The 17160-nt window shown below is 48.3% G+C and overlaps 1 protein-coding gene across 16 annotated transcripts in view; it reads left to right on the top strand.

Moving 5' to 3' along the window:
* NFIB (nuclear factor I B) overlaps positions 1 to 17160 on the top strand; it is a 311149-nt gene that overhangs the window by 85019 nt on the left and 208970 nt on the right. For 2 of the 16 annotated variants that reach the window (XM_083719083.1, XM_083719085.1), the window contains exon 1: positions 6558 to 7103. The exons of 3 other annotated variants lie outside the window; for them this stretch is intronic. In XM_083719083.1, coding sequence (XP_083575209.1) covers positions 6966 to 7103 — 138 coding nt within the window. In that variant the 5' untranslated portion in view covers positions 6558 to 6965. Of the gene's footprint in view, positions 1 to 6405; positions 7104 to 14937; positions 15531 to 17160 lie in introns of those variants that run through there. 11 more of the 16 variants (XM_083719103.1, XM_083719084.1, XR_014559361.1 and 8 more) reach the window with 9 other exon arrangements.

Below are 17160 nucleotides of genomic sequence, written 5' to 3' on the forward strand. Positions count from 1 at the left end.
GAGGACAGCCCCCTTTTGGATACAGCGGGGAGGGGAGCCGCAGGGCTATTTCCTTCCCCGGTTCGCCTGCCTTCAGCACACAAACTGTTGTATGTTGGTTAACTCCAGTATACTGTACCAACTTCGTGCACGCCCTTCGGGTATTCGGATGCGAACGTGCCCATGTCCAAGCACGGCACCTGAAGCCCCGAAATCATGGGGTGGGAAGGTACCCCCAAGGATGGTCTAGTCCAACCCCCTAAAATGCAGGGATGTGGAATCAGCAACCGAGTCCTATGCGTTATCAGCACCACATTCTAACCTACCCAGCGTCTCTCATACAAAGGGAGAGTGCCAACGTGCCTAAACATATTTACCTCCTACGAAACTGTGATTTGGAATAATAATAATAATAATAATAATAATAATAATAATAATAATAATAATAATAATACATGCATCCTCTTTCTCTTCCGAGGCTGAGAGATTATTTCACTAGCTAAACTTTGTGAAATCTTTCTCTCGTGAACTAAAACAGGGTCGCTACAGGGCAGGGGTGCCAACTTGAATAAAATATTGGGGGGGTGGGGTGCCCAGGTAAGCCCTGTTCCGCATAATCGATCATATAAGGTGGTGCACGTACACCGTTTGAATGGCAATGCCCATCAATATTTTATTGTGCGGGGAGAAGACCTCTCAACCCTTAGGAGTTGGCTCCTATGCGCCAGGGGTTTGACGTGCAGTATGCGTGCCCCCCGACAGTGCTGCCTGCTGCTGCCCCAGGACGGTTGGTACAGGGCACCCTCCAAAGGCGGGCTCGCCACGAATGCCAGGCTGCTGGGGAAGCCTTCGCCCCGCTCGCCCTCTCCGTTTCTGGCGAATAAATACCGGCGGCCGGGGGGTGGGCGCCCTTTTTCCTGGCAGGAGAGCCTAAGAGGAAGACGGCTGCCCGGTAGGCCACGGGAGACTCACAGGCTGGCATTGCGGACAGGCTGCCAAGGGAGCAGGCACGCACCGGCTCCAGTTTGTGACCCAAAACTACAAGGCTCTGGGGACGACTAGATGCGGGACATGGGCATAGCTGCAGCATGGGAGTCCTATGCCCTGGGCGCAGAAGGGAGGCTTCTGTTGAGCCCCCGGAGGACAGAGTTGCTTTGGGCAAAAGCTTCTCGGTTTATCCCCCTGCTAAAGCCCACTAAGTCTGCGGGATCCCCGCGGCTTAAACGCCTCTCTCCTGCTTGCCTCCGAGGCCGTCCGGCCCGGGCTGCAGCCTTGGGAAACGCCGCGGCCGAGCGGGCCCCGGCCGGAGGCGTTTGCGCGCTGCTGGACTGGACGCAGCCGGACCGAAAGCTAGCCGTCCTAAAGGCTCCCGAATGCTTCTCGCCGACGTGCGGTTTCCACGAGGGCGAGACGGCCGCGTGCCTCGCCAAGTGGGAGCCATGGCCTGATCCAGCAGGGCTCTCCTTGCCCGCGGCTCCTGTTCTTGCAGAGAACGCGTTCCGTGGCGCGTCTCTGACCATGTGCAGAGTACAACAGAGGCAGAGCAAACGGCACAGACCCGTCTCCATTCATTTAGGAGCAGACAGGCGGCAAGGCTACAGCAGCCTCCGTGGACGCCTGCTTTCTCTGAAATCAGGCGGGCTCCCTCCAGGCTTCGCAACCCGCAGCTGTGATTCGCACCCAAGCCCCAAAGGCAGAGCGGCGCGGCTGGGTGGCGTTGCTGCGAGAAAGAGACGGGACTCGACGGCTTCGCCCCTAGGGAGTTAATGCCTCCTGGCGCCCTTGTGGCTCACTCCCGGGTAAACATGTTGGGTTTTTCCAGCTACATGCTCCGCGTTGAGTTGTTGGGGGGTAGGGGGGGCCTTGCTCCCAAGTCCGTGTGCGCGGAGTTGCAACCTCGGGCGCGGTTTTTCTCGAGGGGGAAAGTGGCGTCGAAGAAGTGGCGCTTCCCTTTCGGCGATCTTCCTTGCTTTTTTCCCCTACGCCGAGCGACGGGACGAGTAAGCTGGGGGAATCGCAGGAGCCAAGCGGCGGCCGATGCTGACCCGGCCGCGGCGAGACCTCCGACTGCCTCTCAAGCAATGGACCCGGGGGCCTCGCTTCCCACCGACGACGCGTCGCGGGTGTGGGTGACCGGGTGGGAGGTGTCCGAAGGATCCTGCCACCCTGCCGGCGTGGCCTTTTGACCTCGAAGATGATCGCCCGCCACCTAAAAGCGAGAGTCAATGGCAAGTTGTGCTGAACTCCATCCACGCGCGTGGGATACCGCGCATCACGTGGAATAAGGCTGTGTAAACTCACTAAGCAAATCTGTGAAATATGCCCCGTTCGATTCATTGATACCTTCCCCTGGGTGAACTTACTGAGATGCAGGTTGTAAGGCAGAAATCTTGGTAACACACCTAAAAAAACCCTTTCATTCCCTTCCGTGGGATTTATCACTGGGATTTCAACAAATTACCATGAAAACAACGGCTCTTTTCCCCCCAAGCACGGGGTCTTGGGCTGCGACCCTCAGGACGGGTTGACTTAATTGGAAGTCATTCCCAGCCCCCTCTAAAAATGTTCATGAGCGCAAACTCCACGGAAACTTACAGCGCTTCCTTCGAAGTTATCGAGCACGTCGTGTAAAAGCGTCGCTAGTATGATTCTTGTTTAAGTGGGCTGCGGATCCGGACGTCTTAATATCCTTTTTTCCACTTGGGCGAGATATTTAGGGCTCCCCACTAGTATCCTTGCGGAATAGTTTATTTCCGGGAAGACACAAATCTCTATCTCAAAATGTGTCCAGTGCTTATCTGAATATGACAATAATATATGTATATAATAATCGAATTCCCGGAGTGGGGGACGAGAAATGTTTACTCCAACGTGGGATGTGGTGAAAAAAACGAGGGGAGATATATTATTGCTTAAAAGGGAGGGGCACCCAGTTTACCGGAAATATTTAATTGACGGTGACTGCCTAGTTTGAGGGGGAGGGAAGGGGAAGCCCCACGGGGAGCTTGTAGAGTAGACGATCACCGAGACGGGTGCCGTTTTCAGACGGGAATAATACAATGATCCGCTGAGATCTCGTCACAGTGATGGAGCCCTGTGCAAAACCCAACCCCAGCCCCTCTTTAAAACAGACGGCAGCTGACGCGTGCGAGAGACGAGTTTATTATTATTATTATTATTGACAAGGGACAACGCCAATCAAAGTTCCCTTCTTGTGACAGCCACCCCTCCCTTTCCAGGAAGATTCTCTTTTATTATTTACCCCCACCCCCCAGGAAAATAAATTAGTTGTCAGGCCATCGGGCTATTGCCTCGACGACAGGCCAAACCTGCAGTCCTTAAATATCCGGAGCCGGGGCAGGCAGGCGGGAACGGCGGCGGCAGCAGCAGCAGCGGAGAAGTTGCTGGGGAAACATTTTGTCCCGGCTAAAAATACGCGCCGCCCTCCCTCTCCCTCAGCCCAGTCGAGCGAACACGACGGGCGACCCGCGCCCAGAGCCTGGTTCGTGGCCTCTCCGTCTTCCGTCAAGACGTGGAAGAGGGTCAGGGCACGAGCGCGGATCCCGAAGCAAGAAGCTGGTCGGAGGAGGCTGTGCCCCAGTCGCAGCCCTCCCCGTCCCATGAAGGGGGGCGGATGTCTGTCTGTCTGTCTGTCTTTTCTCAGGGACTCGTCCCCGAGTTATGGGGCCGAAGAGAACAACGCCAGGCTAAGCGTGGGAAAGAGCCTCGGGTCTCCCTCGCCAAGCTCCCCTCCTCCCCTCCCGCCGCTACCTGGAAGTAAAACTACGAGCTGAAATAGTCCAACTCGGCTCAGCGAGTGACTTTGCTGTAGTCAAGAAGATCCGAAGCGGCGGGGCGGGGTTGAGAAGGAACATCCCGCTGCTAAGGCAGCTCTCTCTGCCCGCCTGGAAGGAAGCCCCCAGCCCTTGACCCCCGCCCCTGGAATTTATTCCCAAATAAACGTGTTGGGGCTCCTTGGCGTCTTTCTGCTTCAAGTTGTTTCCCCAGGCAGCGCGTCTCCTCGAGCTTCCCTGGGGGAGGCATTTCCTTGGGAATGAAACGGGACTTGCTCCCGTGTAAACACGGCTGGGATCGGAGTGTTAGAGAGCTGGGGGGTTGGGGGCGACATGGCAGGGAAGCCTCGCTGGAGACAAGCTGAAAGAAACACACCCTGTTTGCAGCTAGCGGGGAACACCCCCTTCCCGCCTATCCTGTTTTCGCAGGGCGACAGAGGGGCGCCCCTTCGCCGCCTCGATTACCTACAGGACTCCTCCGGCCTGCCTTTGCCAAGTCTCACAGGAGAAAGAGTAGCCGAGGGCGACCCAAGCGACCTCTCCACTCCTCTTAAGCGCAGACGCACGGGGAGTTGTCTTCGTTCACTTCCTCGCCATTTGTTACTTCCAAGGCCAAACGCCTCCCCCGTTTCCTTTACGCACCATTAACATGTTTTAAATTGCGCCATTATTATTATTATTATTATTATTATTATTATTATTATTATTATTATTATTATTATTATTATTATTATTATTATTATTATATCACCTGCTTGGAGGGCCATCCTAAACCTTGCTTTAGAGTACCTCGACGGTCTGAGTAGCGGGGATCAGCCTGCGTCGGCGGGGCAGAGAAGGATAAGCCCAAGAAGATGCTCAGCTCGGCTTGCTTCGGCCGAGGCGCCCCTGCGAAGTTTCCCCAGCCCTCGCCCTTTTCGCCAGCCTGAATCTCGCCCGGCACCCATTCCCACGTGCGGGGGAAGCGCCCCTCCGCCTCTGGCGCCCCTCCTGCGGCCCCTCCAGCCTCTCTAGGGACCGTGCGAGTTGTGGGCCGTTGCTTAGGCAGCTTCGCCCCCCTCCCTGCGCGCCCCACTTCCCCGCGTCTCGCTCGGGCTGTTGGGGAACGTGCCTGTCTAAGTGCTGTCTAGCTGGTTCGCACGGAGCCGCCGGCTGAGCTTGGGCTTTCTTTTACGCTTCATTTTCCCGAGAAAAGAACACTTTCCCCAGGTGATAGCTGGGGTTCCCTTTTGGCCCTGCACAGTCGCTTCCTCGTGGCCACGGCAAGCACCTTGTGCGCCTGCATGGGGGCGACCTGTCTCCCCCCTGCCCTGCCCTGCCTCCCCCTCCTTCTCCATCTTCATCTCCAGGAGCGAAGGCTGCAGGAGCTGGAGCCTCGCAAGGCAGCAACCAACCGCCCAGGAGGAGCAAGAGGAGGACGCCTCTCGAGGGTCCTCTTTCCCTGCGGAGGCCCTCGCTCGCCTGCTCTGCACCAGGGACCCGCAGGCCAGCCGGCTAGGGGACCCCTCCATGGATGGCCACGGCTGGGATGCGCTTGGCGAGTGGAGAGGCCAAAGCAGGGCCCGGCGAGCGGCGCCTCCTGGCCAAAGATGGGCGGCGGCGGCAGCAACAGCAGCGCAAGCCGAAGAGGCCCGGAGGCAGCGCCGGCTCTCGCCTTCGAGGGGCTCCTCGGAGGAGAGGCTGCTGCACTTCTGCTTCGGGCAGACCGTGGACCGTGGCATCCAAACAGCCATCCGGGGCTCGCTCTCAGCTGCTCGCAGAGGCGGCCCCCCAAAGAGCTTAGCCCGCTCCCCAAACTAGCAGGGGAGCCAACTTGAGTAACATATTGGGGGGCTCAGGTAAGCCCCGTCGCACATAATCGATCACAAGATGCGGCACACGGGCACCATTTTAATTACAATAGCCTCCAACTTTTGGGAGGAGTGGGTAGGCCCCCTCAAGTGTTTTATAGGTTGCGGGGGAGAAGGGACCTTGGCTCCAGCAAGGGTTACTTCAGGTCCTCCTTTCCCGCCTTTGCCCTTCCCTACCCCGCCTCAACTGCGCTTGCATCGCGTCCGTTACGTGTTGGGCACCTGCGTCGACATTCAGAACTGGGGTGCGACGTGGGTGTGCTCTTGGGCAGCCCTCCCTTCAGTGGCAAGGGGGAAGGACCCCAAGGGCTTCCCGGAGGCGTAGGCTAGCCCCGTCTCCCAAAGGAGCTCCCCACCCCAAAACATTACAGAGCCCGATCCGATGCACGTTTAGTTACGGGGAAGAAAGTCCCGCAGAGTCCAGTGGGGCTTGCTCCCGCCCGCGCCAGTGCGAGCAGGGACCGCAGCAGCCTGTGAGTCGAGAGGAAATGAATGGGGCTGAATTTGGCTTTGGGGCTGCTGTGGAGTCACTCCGCATCGGGGGCCCAAATTTCTCCACTCTCATACGGTTCGCTGTGACCTTTAACGGAACTTGAACTTAGTGGGATAAAATGGCACTTAAAGAGCAAAGAGGAAATGAAAACGCGGCTCTGCTCGGGCTTTGCAGCGGCCTCAGAGTCTTTACTGCCGGCTCCTTTTTGCCTGAAGCCGAGGTTTCAGCGAGCTGGATCCGGCGTTTCCTTTCCTGCAAGGCCCTGGGAAAGGCATTTGCTGGAAGAGACGAAGGGTCGCCGTGTAGCGTGGCAAAGGATTCCTGATCCGTGGTCTTGGAGTATCAGGGAGAGGAGAGGCGGGAGGGGAGTGTTAAAATGACCCCCCTCTACACACATACACCACATTGAGGCTCCTGAAGGGAGGAGTTTCGCCGCGCTGATCCCCAAACTGCTGCATTTTGCAGCCAACCTCAGCAGATCCCCGCACTAGGCAGCCTGCTGCCTGTCCGAAGTGAGGCAGATCCCTCGCTAGCCTGGCGCTGGGGAAAGAGCCATGCCGGTGCCAAGCGGGGCAAAGCGAAGGAGAACAGGACGATGGGACGGAGAGGTCTAGGGCGCCCAGAAGAGGAGGAGGAAGAAGAGGAGGAAAAGGCTGTTGCAGTTTGCCCTCTTCGCGGCCCTATGGGGAGGGAGGAAGAAGGGCTTCCCCCGCTGGAAGAGTTTCCTGAGGCTCAAGTTGCGTTCGTGGGGAGTTCGGAGGAGCCCCACCAATCTCCCCCTAGCTCCTGCTGAGCCTCTTTCTGACTGAACTGGGCGTCTGACTCCTGCCCCCTAAAGCCTCCTTCCCTATGGAATCTTCTCCCTATAGGGCTCAGGTCTACCCACAGGCAGGAGGGTCTCCAGCCCCGAGCCTCGTTTCCTTTGGGGCTGCTCCTCTCTTCCTTGGGGCGGGATCGGGCTCCCTGGTGGTGTCACACAGGGGACAGGTGAGTGCCGCCTTTTTTGTTTTTGTGCACATGATGGCGCCTGGTCTTGCTTAGGCCGGAGGACTTCAGGAAACTGTTCGGTGTGGGCAGAAGACACCAGACCATCGCATCACCTCGCGTTCCCCTCACAGCCCATAGTCACTTTAAACCTTTCCCCGACGGCATTCCCTCTTCCCTCCCTCTCCATACACGCTCATAGGCTGCCACCGTTTATCGACGACAGGTTTCCGGCAAGAGAAATGGGAGTTCCAGGAGGTGGGTCAAATAACAAAGAACCAGCAAACGGAGCTCTTGCCAGTATTTTGTTAGTCTGTGGTAAGGGGGTGGTGACTACACACACACACACACACACACACACACACACACTTTTGGGAAATGCTCTTAAGAAATTGTTTTAGGGTTCCATAAAATGGAAGGGAGAAATTATACTTTGCAGTGGCCCAGAGATCATACCTGAGCTTAGGAGGGGATTTAACACATGTGAGAATGGCAAGAAGTGTAAACTTGTCTGTTGTTAGTCTCTTCCTTTGGGGGCAGCATTTTCAAAGTACAGGGAACAGGAGAGAGCAAATATACCTTAAGAAATAGCATCTGGTGTGGAAAAGCAGTTCTTCATTGCTCCCATAACAATGGAGTTTGCAGCACCCTTTAGCCTGTCCTCTTCATATACATGGGGAGTTTAGCAGCTTGCTTCTACACAGCCTTTACCATTAGGGGATCGATCTGCCAGCAGCTTGTGCCCCTTGGTAGCCATGGCAGCATTTTAAAGTCATTGCAGGCCTGCCAAAGTTGCCGGGTTCGTGGCAAAGTTCAACTTGGCTGCAGCAGTGCATCTCAAATTTGCATGCAGTGCAGTGGGGCAGATCTCTCTCTCTCTCTCTCTCTCTCTCTCTCTGTGTGTGTGTGTGTGTGTGTGTGTGGAAAGAGAGCAATATATCCTACAGAATCTGTGGCCTGCCTGCAGTGGGGGGAAGGAAGGAGGCGATGGAGGGTGGGGAGAGACAGCCAAGCAAACAGGACATCCCCAACAGCCGAGGCGTGTGCATGGAAACCGAGCCTTGTGTGCCAGCAGCAGCCCATTCCTTCCACATGTCTGTAGGAACAAGCCCTTTTGTTGTAACATCTCCCGCCACATCTGCATCTGCTCCTCAGACATTGGCATGTTTGGCAGGCTTTGGGCAGCAGGTGTCAGGCAGGAAACGGGAGATACTCCCAGGGCCCAATGAGATTGATCTGCAGTGATTCCCAAAGTCTTTCGCCTTCTGTGAGAGTTCCAGCTACTGCCGCCTTTTGGAGTGCAGGCCAGCGGGGAAGAGAGTTACTATCCAATAGCTGGAGATGTCAGGTTTTCAAAAATAAACAACAGAGGGAGATGACTGACTGTCCTAGAATCTGCACTTTGCTCTCATGTTTTGCAAAGTGGCATTCTGCAGAGCAGAAGTGTGGAGGAAATGAAGGCCTCTGGATTCAAGCCCAAGGTGTTGCTGTGGTCTGGATCAAGAAATGTGGCAAGTTCTTTCCTTTGTGGTCTTTGGCATTCCCTTTTTCATGGAGAGGCCTGCCTAGAATTGATGATCACTCCAACCAATGAGAATTTTGTTGCTGGAAGCAATGCATCAATAGGGCTTGTGCTAATACTTTGATAGCCCAACCCGAAATAATGTATCCACAGTCCAACAGGCTATCTGTTCAGTGTGCAGGATTGAATGCAGTGCCCTTATATTGCAATTCAATTCTGTATTATTATTTTTATCTTTGTTTGGTATTGTATATGGATCCTCGCTTCTAGTAAGTTACTTGCTTCAACAGTGCCCACATACCATCAGTAATCACTGTGATGACATAAGGTGTTTAAGTAGGAGGTTTTTGCCCTGTTTTTCTTTCAAAAAAAAATTAAACCACAGATTTCAACACAGATTTCAAAATGGCTGCAGGTGCCTACTGCAGGCCAAATGCAAAATCGGTGCAAATTTATTTAATGCAAAATTGTATACTGTGCATTCATTGCTATTGCTACAATAGTTTCATCTTATCCATGCTATCCTAAACAAAAACTTTTTAAAACAATATTCTATTTTTTGAAAGACAAACAAACACACACTTTTTAAATTTTCAGCACACATTTGATACTCAGAAGTGAGAATGTACACATAGGGGTTAATGGATAATAGTCCTTGTCTGAATTCTAAGTCCACTGTAATCATTTTAATGGGATTTTTTGTTTAGTTTTCCAGAATTAAAATTGTGATAATACACCATCATCTTGCAAAGCATGTGAGGAAAAGCACAATTACACATTTACATTTCAAATCCTACTCAATAAAGGGGGAAAGGCACGGTTGCACTAAGCAATAGAAAAATGAAAATAGAGCAAACTTCTGAACATTTGTTGACTACTTTTCCTATAAGATTATTTATATATATGGGAAGGGGAGGTTCTTTTATTGTGAAAAACTCCAAAACCTTTCAATAATAAAAAAGATTATTTATATATGTTTATATAAGACGTTTGGGGACAGTTTCCCATTCCTGCATATATATATATATATATAGCCTTCTTCTGCCTCATAAATTTCACTTTGGAAAAATAGAAGTGTCTTTTCTAGTTTTCCTTCATCACAATTCAGACCCCAGACTGACACAGCTTTCCTTTGCTTGACCCAGCCTGACCTTTGGCTGATGGTTCTGAATGAACTCTTCCCCACGCTGCCTTTTGCTGTGTTGACTGCTTGATGATAACAAGATGCAAGAACAGATGCATGTTACAGCTTATCATGTGACAGTCTATTACAAAATTAGGGTTGTTAACATATTAGCCAGCCTCCCTGTGTGTAGCAAATTAAGATTGCATCACCTTACTTTATCTGCTCGGTTCTTTCTGGAAATGTGGCCTTTGGGGCTGACACACTTTATGTCAGATTAAGAACTGTCTCGCTCTAGGAAATCATCAAAGAAGACCATATAAAGGTGCAGATAGTTTTAATAGGAAACTGGGGGGGGGGGGCGAATGAACCTGGAGTATTAAAGCACCTCGGGGTACCCTGTCCTCAAAGGTTTCACATGTGTCTGCCTGCATTTTATCTGTGTAGATTTTTATCTCTCCAATTCAAGAGAAGTCTACTCTGAATCAGCTACAAGACAATCAGCACATACAATCACCAGGTAGTTTGCCTCAACCACTATGACCTACTGGGCATTTACCCAGTGCCAGAAATATAACTGAATTTTGGGGCCGCTCCATTTCTCCAGTACAGGAGAGCAGAGGAGTGAAAATTCTGAGCTATGGCCATACAGTGGGGCCATGAGGATCTGTTACATAAAAGAAAGTAGGAGGACAAATTATTAAGCTTGTGTGATTTCCCAGTCTCTTTCCTTTGTTTTCTTTTGTGAAGTTCATCATAATGGTGCTCTGCTGATCACCTGATGTGATAATAAAATATTGCCAGGTAAAGTCAGTCACAAAAAAATTAACCTATTGTCCTGCCTCTTTTGGTGAGATGTGAGCCTAAATAGTCACTTTAAATACCTTCCTTTAATGTTAAAGGCATTTCCCAGCTCTTAAATCCTTAATTGCAACCATAAAAGGTGCCCAGGCTCTCCACAATTGAGATATTCGGACTCTTTAGAAGATTTTTCTTTTTTTCTAGGCTGGTTTATATATAGACATGTAGAGATTGAATTCCAGCTGTCTTAACTTGCTATAGTTTTTAACATGTCCTTTGTCTATTTTGATGTAAATTATTTCCGATATGGGTTTTAATGTCATTAATTCAAAACAAGTCCTTGGGAATGTTCGAAGGGATCTCTGTAGCTGAGAACATAGTTCCTAGGAAGATGTGGGGGAGGGGGAGAAAGGCAACCATGTATTAAACAATATAGGCCTTTGTACATTAAATCAAACACTTTGAATGTAATGTAAAACCAAAGCAACCTCAGATGTGCTAACGTGTCCTATAAAACAAAAGGAGTTTTAGTGGTATAAGTTTCATGTTGTGCCACTTAAGATTCCAAGTGAAAATTAAAAGTCAAGCTGTAAAAAGATCATATTAAATAACAACAGTCTAAAATTTGTTTGTTTGTTTGTTTGTTTCTGTGAAGCATTACAGACCATGAGAACCTCCTTGAAAATGACAATAATGGTTTGATGGAGTGAAGTTGCTATCCTGTGCTCTGTTTACCCGGGAGTAAGCCCCCTTGAACTTAGTGGGACTTACCTCTGAGCAGACAAAGACTTGCATTGTAAATTGACAAACAGGTTTCAGCTCAATAATACTATGTATTTTTCAAGTTAGCCAATTGTTAACAGCAGGTGAAAAAAGAAGTTTAGAGCAACCCTCCTGAACAAAAGAGGTTTCTTCTAATTACCTACGTTTGTCCATTTTCTACCTTCTCTCTGTAGTAGCCCTGTGTTCACTGGTGTTGCTTTCATAAGAGACATTTTACAGTGCAGAGTACACAAGTTTACTCCAATTTATTGTCTGATTTAGTGCAGGAAAGAAATTGCTAGCATATTTGCAAAGCGAAGCAGGGTCTGATATGGCTTCAAATTGACGGGGGACCATGTGCTGAGATTCCTACATTGCAATGGGTTGGACTAGATGACATTCAGTGTCCCTTCAGACTCTATTATTCTGTGACACACAGAAGAAAACCCAGTTCAGATTAATGGGGTGTAAAAGGTGTATAGGATTGCAGCCTCAATCTCTCTATTTCGGAGAGTGCTGCCCTTATTGAAGCGATGGTTGAGGTGGAGGGAATTAAATTTGTTGATGTGAATATTTGTTGTTGTTGAATGTTAAATTCTGGAAGGTTGTGTGGAAGCACAGTTAAGTAGATTTAACTGAGATTTAAAATTACAAACTGGCTGCTTCGTTCTCCGGATCATTTATTCTAAAGATACTCCCATAATACGAAATATATTTTTGCAGTCTGCAGCGTACATATCAATAACCTCACTATAATCTGTTTACTTTTTGAAAAAGCACAAGGAAGTAGTGTACATTTATCCACATCAAAGCTCATTCTTCTCAGAGTGGCAAGTTGAATGATATAGGAAGGAGAATTTTTCTGATCGCATTGTTTAAATATTTAATTTCACTCTGCAACTGCATTGTTTTTTCCATCAACTCAAATGCATGGCCCTGGGTTTATAGGCTTCTTGCACATGAATTCAGGAATCTGGATGCCAAAATTAGGGTCAGGGCATGAAACTTCATTTTTTAAAAAAACAAGACTCTTGGTAAAATGATATATAAATGCAAGCTTGCATTTATTCTGGGCTTGAAGAATAAAAGTCTCTCTCTTTAATGTGCCTGTGTCCTTTTAATCCATGCTGTTAGTGCATTGCTAGGCCAGGTTACATGAATACAAGGTCACCATATATCACACTCATCAATGTTCTCCCTTTTGACTTGCAGGATTCTTATCACTGATGAGGTTTCAGACTTTGCCTTAAAAAAAAAAAAGTCATAAAGCCCCAAATCTCTGTAATGTATTTGCAGTCATTTTAATAAAGTGTGCAGCATTCTTTGTCTGTGGCTTTTTAACTTCTATAAACCAGGGGAGGAAACCACAGGTTCCCCCTGGCATGGAAAAAGGCCTGCAAACCAGATAATTGACTGGATGTTATGTAGTTTGCAAAGTCCATGGCACAGACCGCCTGAGCAATCACTTTCACTAAACAAAGGGGAATGCAAACACTGTACAGTGCAAATTCCCTGCCCCCCCCCCCAGCAGATATTTTTAATGTGGGTGGCTGGGGGGAGGACTAAGACCCCAGCAATTTTCTGAGTATTTCAAGCTGCTCTCCGCCCCCCGCCCCTCAAGTTTTGCTAATTAATTGTTCATGTGAACACTCATAATTTTTTAGAAGTTTAGTTTAAATTAATAACGAAAGGGTTGTATCCAGCTACGCTCTGCTCAGATTAGAAGCGCTGGAGTTAATTGACCAAAGTTAGTCGTGGCCATTTATTTCAGTGAGTCTCCCCTGAGTATAACGTTGGATAAATTGATTGTAAGGTCTTGTGCTACACTGACAGTATTTGCCCATTTCACAAATAATTTTCAACAGTAAAACAAAAAACAAAAAAACCCCCAAGATATTCAGCAAGTTTAATTTGAAAGGCGAAGCCTCTGAAGTCATTGTGACTAAGCTAATGCATGAGCATCTGGATATTTTATATTATTGCTTATAATAATATAAGTTGATAGCGTTAAAAGGAGCGTTTTATTCCTCTGTTGTCTATGCAGTTCCATAGGCCGTGCTCCAGCCTAAAGTCTTTTTAAATGGTGCAAGAAGAAATTTATTATTCAAATATCCCTTTATATTACAGCTCAATATTTATAGCTAGAAACATTTGCAATGTGAAAATACATTGTTATAATTTGTTTTTTTAAATCATTGTTTCTCTCTTTCATTTTATAATATTACAATGTATGCCCCCAGTGTGTTAAAACTGATACATTTGTTTCTTAGGCAATCCTACCTTCCTTTCCCTCTTCCCTTTGGCTTTGACCCGGCTGATTTTTTTTTGCTGGAAAGGACATATTCATACAGTTCTACTCAAATGAAATATGTTGGAAACCCAAGATAGGTCAAGTAAAGCTATTAAACTATGCCAGACTGCTAGAAAGGAGGAAACATAAAATGCAATTGTTAGTTTGCTTCTTTAAAAAATTGGATGCCTTTAGAGGTTTGCCTCTTGTTTCCAAATTTAACTACGTAAATGAATTGGCAGTTTGCAAAAGCTCTGGCCGGGTGTATTTCTACAATGAGGCTAATTCTGTATTCCTTGCACATCTGATATTTCCATTAACTTAGCTAGGAGGTGGGTGACCCAGACTCTTACGGACAGGTACTAGTTTCACGAATGCTAAATTAGTGTCAGCTCTCCACTGGCCATTCATGTTTTTAAGATTATGGGAAATAACGCTGCAAACTCAATGCTATGTTTATTATTATTATTATTATTATTATTATTATTATTATTATTATTATTATTAATATTAATATTATTAATATTATTATTATTATATTTTCAGAGACTGTGTTTAGTTTTATTTAAACAATTAAAGAAGGGGGGGGAGATACTACTACAAAAAAAACCCAAACCCCCTATTTATTCAAAGATGGATTTTTTTGTTTTTTCCTTGCCATTCTCATTTTCTGTTTACAGCAGGCGTTGTTCTGCTGTTATCAAGTAATCAGGTTTTTAACAAATACTGTGTTCTGCACCCCCACAAAGCAATATTGGGATTTAACGTAATTTAACTTTTAGGAGATGGGGAAATGCCTCGGTTCTTTTTTCTCTCTCCAGCAAGCGCGCCCCCATTTGCGCGCGTGCACACGCGCACACACACACTTTTGTTTAAGAGTCTGCAGACTTCTTTGACATGCGGTGATTTCAGGGTCTCTGACCTGTCTGGAACGGCATACTTTATTGCGGGTCCCCGGCTCCGGCTCTCCCGGCGCTGATTGGCTGCTGGGATATGAATATGCAAAAAAAGCTCTCCCATGCCCTCCCTTTTCTTCTCCCTTCCCTCCCTCGGTCGGTTTCATGCAGCCGCCAGGCGGAAGCGAAGAGCCGCTGCTTCCCACGGGTTCCGAAGGAGGGAGGAGGGGAGGAAAGGAAGGCGGGAGGAGGAGGGAGGAGGAGGAGGAGGAGGTGAAAGGCAGCTTGAGTGGGCGGTGTTTCAGGGGAAGCCGCCGTGGCGCTGGCCAATAGGAGCGCGGTGGAAGGAGGCCAAGTACGCAACTCCCTTCTGCAGAGCCAGACGCGCAAGGAGGGGGGGGGGGAAGAGAAGGGGAGAAAGAGGCAGCAACACACACAGGCGCACACACAAACACACACACACATGCACACACACATAGAGACCAGCCCCGCTGGAAAAAAAAAGGGCTCAGCCTCTCCTGGACCACGTTCAACTCAGCAACCACAGCCTACTCTCTCCAGCCTTGCAACTCAAAAGAGGAAGGAAGATTGAAAAAGAGGGAAAGGAGGAGGAGGAGGAGGAGGGGGCCGCTCACTGCCTGTAGACTTTTTTTTCATCTCTCTCTTTTTTTTTGCCTTGGCTGCTTCTCCTCCCTACCTACCCCCCGCAAAAAAACTCATCTAATCAAGATTTTTCTTCTTCCCTCTCTCCGATTGCCTTAAAAAAACAAAATACAAGAGCAAATACTTCTCTTTCTTCGATTTTTTAATTTTTTTAATTTTTTAAAAATCTCTTGTCGATTTACCTATCCATACGTTTAAAAAAAAAAGACAGGCGGTTTTACTCTGGGAAAATCCAAACAAAACAAACAAACCTTAAAAAAACCACCCCTTGAGAAACGCAGCCCATTTGTCCACTGAGAAATGTGAAGCCAACGGTCCCGTGTTGTGTTACAGAATTCAGGATCCCATACGTTTAATGCAATACAGTACAATGGTATGTGGCATTGGAAACGATACTGTGTTTCTTTTCTCTTTTTTTTCCTTTTTCCTTCCGAAGTTGCTTGTTGGCTGTTCTCCTTTCCCCTCCCCCCCTCCCCAACCCCTTTGAGATGATTGTGTCTTTTTGGTTTGCAAAGTGGTGGGCCGTATATTCGCCCCCTTTTGTCAACGTAGTTCATTTCTGGGTTTCTAGGATGAGCTCTAAAAGTAGTTGTGTTGTGTGTTGTGTTTTGCTGATCCCCCTTATCTCCTCCCCACTCCCAAGTCTTGGCAGCTTTTGTGTGTGTGTCACACTTTGAAACTGTCGGTGGGAGTTTTGTGTCCAAAAGCGCTGAACTTGGTATCATTTCCTGCTTCCAACTTTCTCCCCTCCCTCCTTTCGCTGACGGGTCTCCGTTAAACACTTGGAAAGATTAAACACGAATTGTGGGTTTGCTTCATTTTGCAGCTCGGTAGTCCCTTTTGCTTGTTGTAGATGTGTGCCTTTGCGTCCTTTTGCTAATCTGGTCTTTGCTACCCATGGCGTGTGTCTCCCCCCCCCCAAAAAAAAAAATTAATACAAACGTAGCTTGTTATTAGCAAATGCATGCATGCATCTGCATTTTGTTTGATTGCAAACTAACATGGAGATATCCAACAGTATTGTTTATTTTGCAGCTCTGAAATAATATTTATTTTGTGTGTGGCTTTGCTCGTTGTTTCCCTCCGCAGTTCTCAACTGTTGTTGTTGTTGGGTTTGTTTTGTTTTTCCCCTGGGAGGTTGTGCATTTTCCTTTTATGCTTTTCCTTCCTATTCCCTGGGTCTGTGCCTGCCTCTTCCCGCTTGTCGTCTCTCCGCCTGTGTCTGGGCCACATTTTAATGCACAATATCCCATCCATTAAGTTGTGGTTGAATGCGGAGTGTGTGAAGACTTGGCAGCTCTTAGCTTGAAGGGGGCGGGGAAGCCAGTTCGACTTTGACACAAGATGCCGATGTGGCGTGATCTGAATTATTATGAGGGCTGCGAACATGGCCATCTTTTCCTCCTCTCCTCCTCCTCCTCCTCCTCCTGCGGAAATGCTGCCATTGAACTTGAGACGGGACAGACAAGATCTCTCGGATCTCCCCCGCCCCGCCCCGCTTGCAGTGCAGTGCAGTAGCTTGCAGAGGAAAAGGCGCCAAAATACACAAGATTAACGCGAGCAATTCTTTGAAGTGATCCTGAGCAACTTTTAACTAGGAAGCCCAGGAATGAAAAAAAAAAGAAGCAACTACAATTTAAAACTTTTTTTAAAAAAAATGCAGCAGTTTTAGAAAAATGTTATAGCTGGTTCTTTAGGTAGTTTCGGATCAATACATTAGGGTTTCCTTTGTTCTACTTGGTGAAAGTGAGGGTTGACTGAACCTGACCTTTTTTTGCAGCCAGGGCAGAAACTTCTTAAGTTGTGTAACGTAAGACGTTGTGGTTTTCAGTTTTATATTTGAGGTCTGATGTTTGCATTTTCTGGTCTGTGAAATAGAGGAAGCTCGGTTATTAAGAGACACCATCAAACCATATGTGGACAGAGGTCAAGCACACAGGCTGTGAGGGAGATATGTGTGCGCACACCACAGACATTTAAATAGCTGCGTACTCAAAAGTATG

Source organism: Podarcis gaigeae, assembly GCF_964106915.1.
Source record: "Podarcis gaigeae genome assembly, chromosome: 17".
Taxonomy (NCBI): domain Eukaryota; kingdom Metazoa; phylum Chordata; class Lepidosauria; order Squamata; family Lacertidae; genus Podarcis; species Podarcis gaigeae.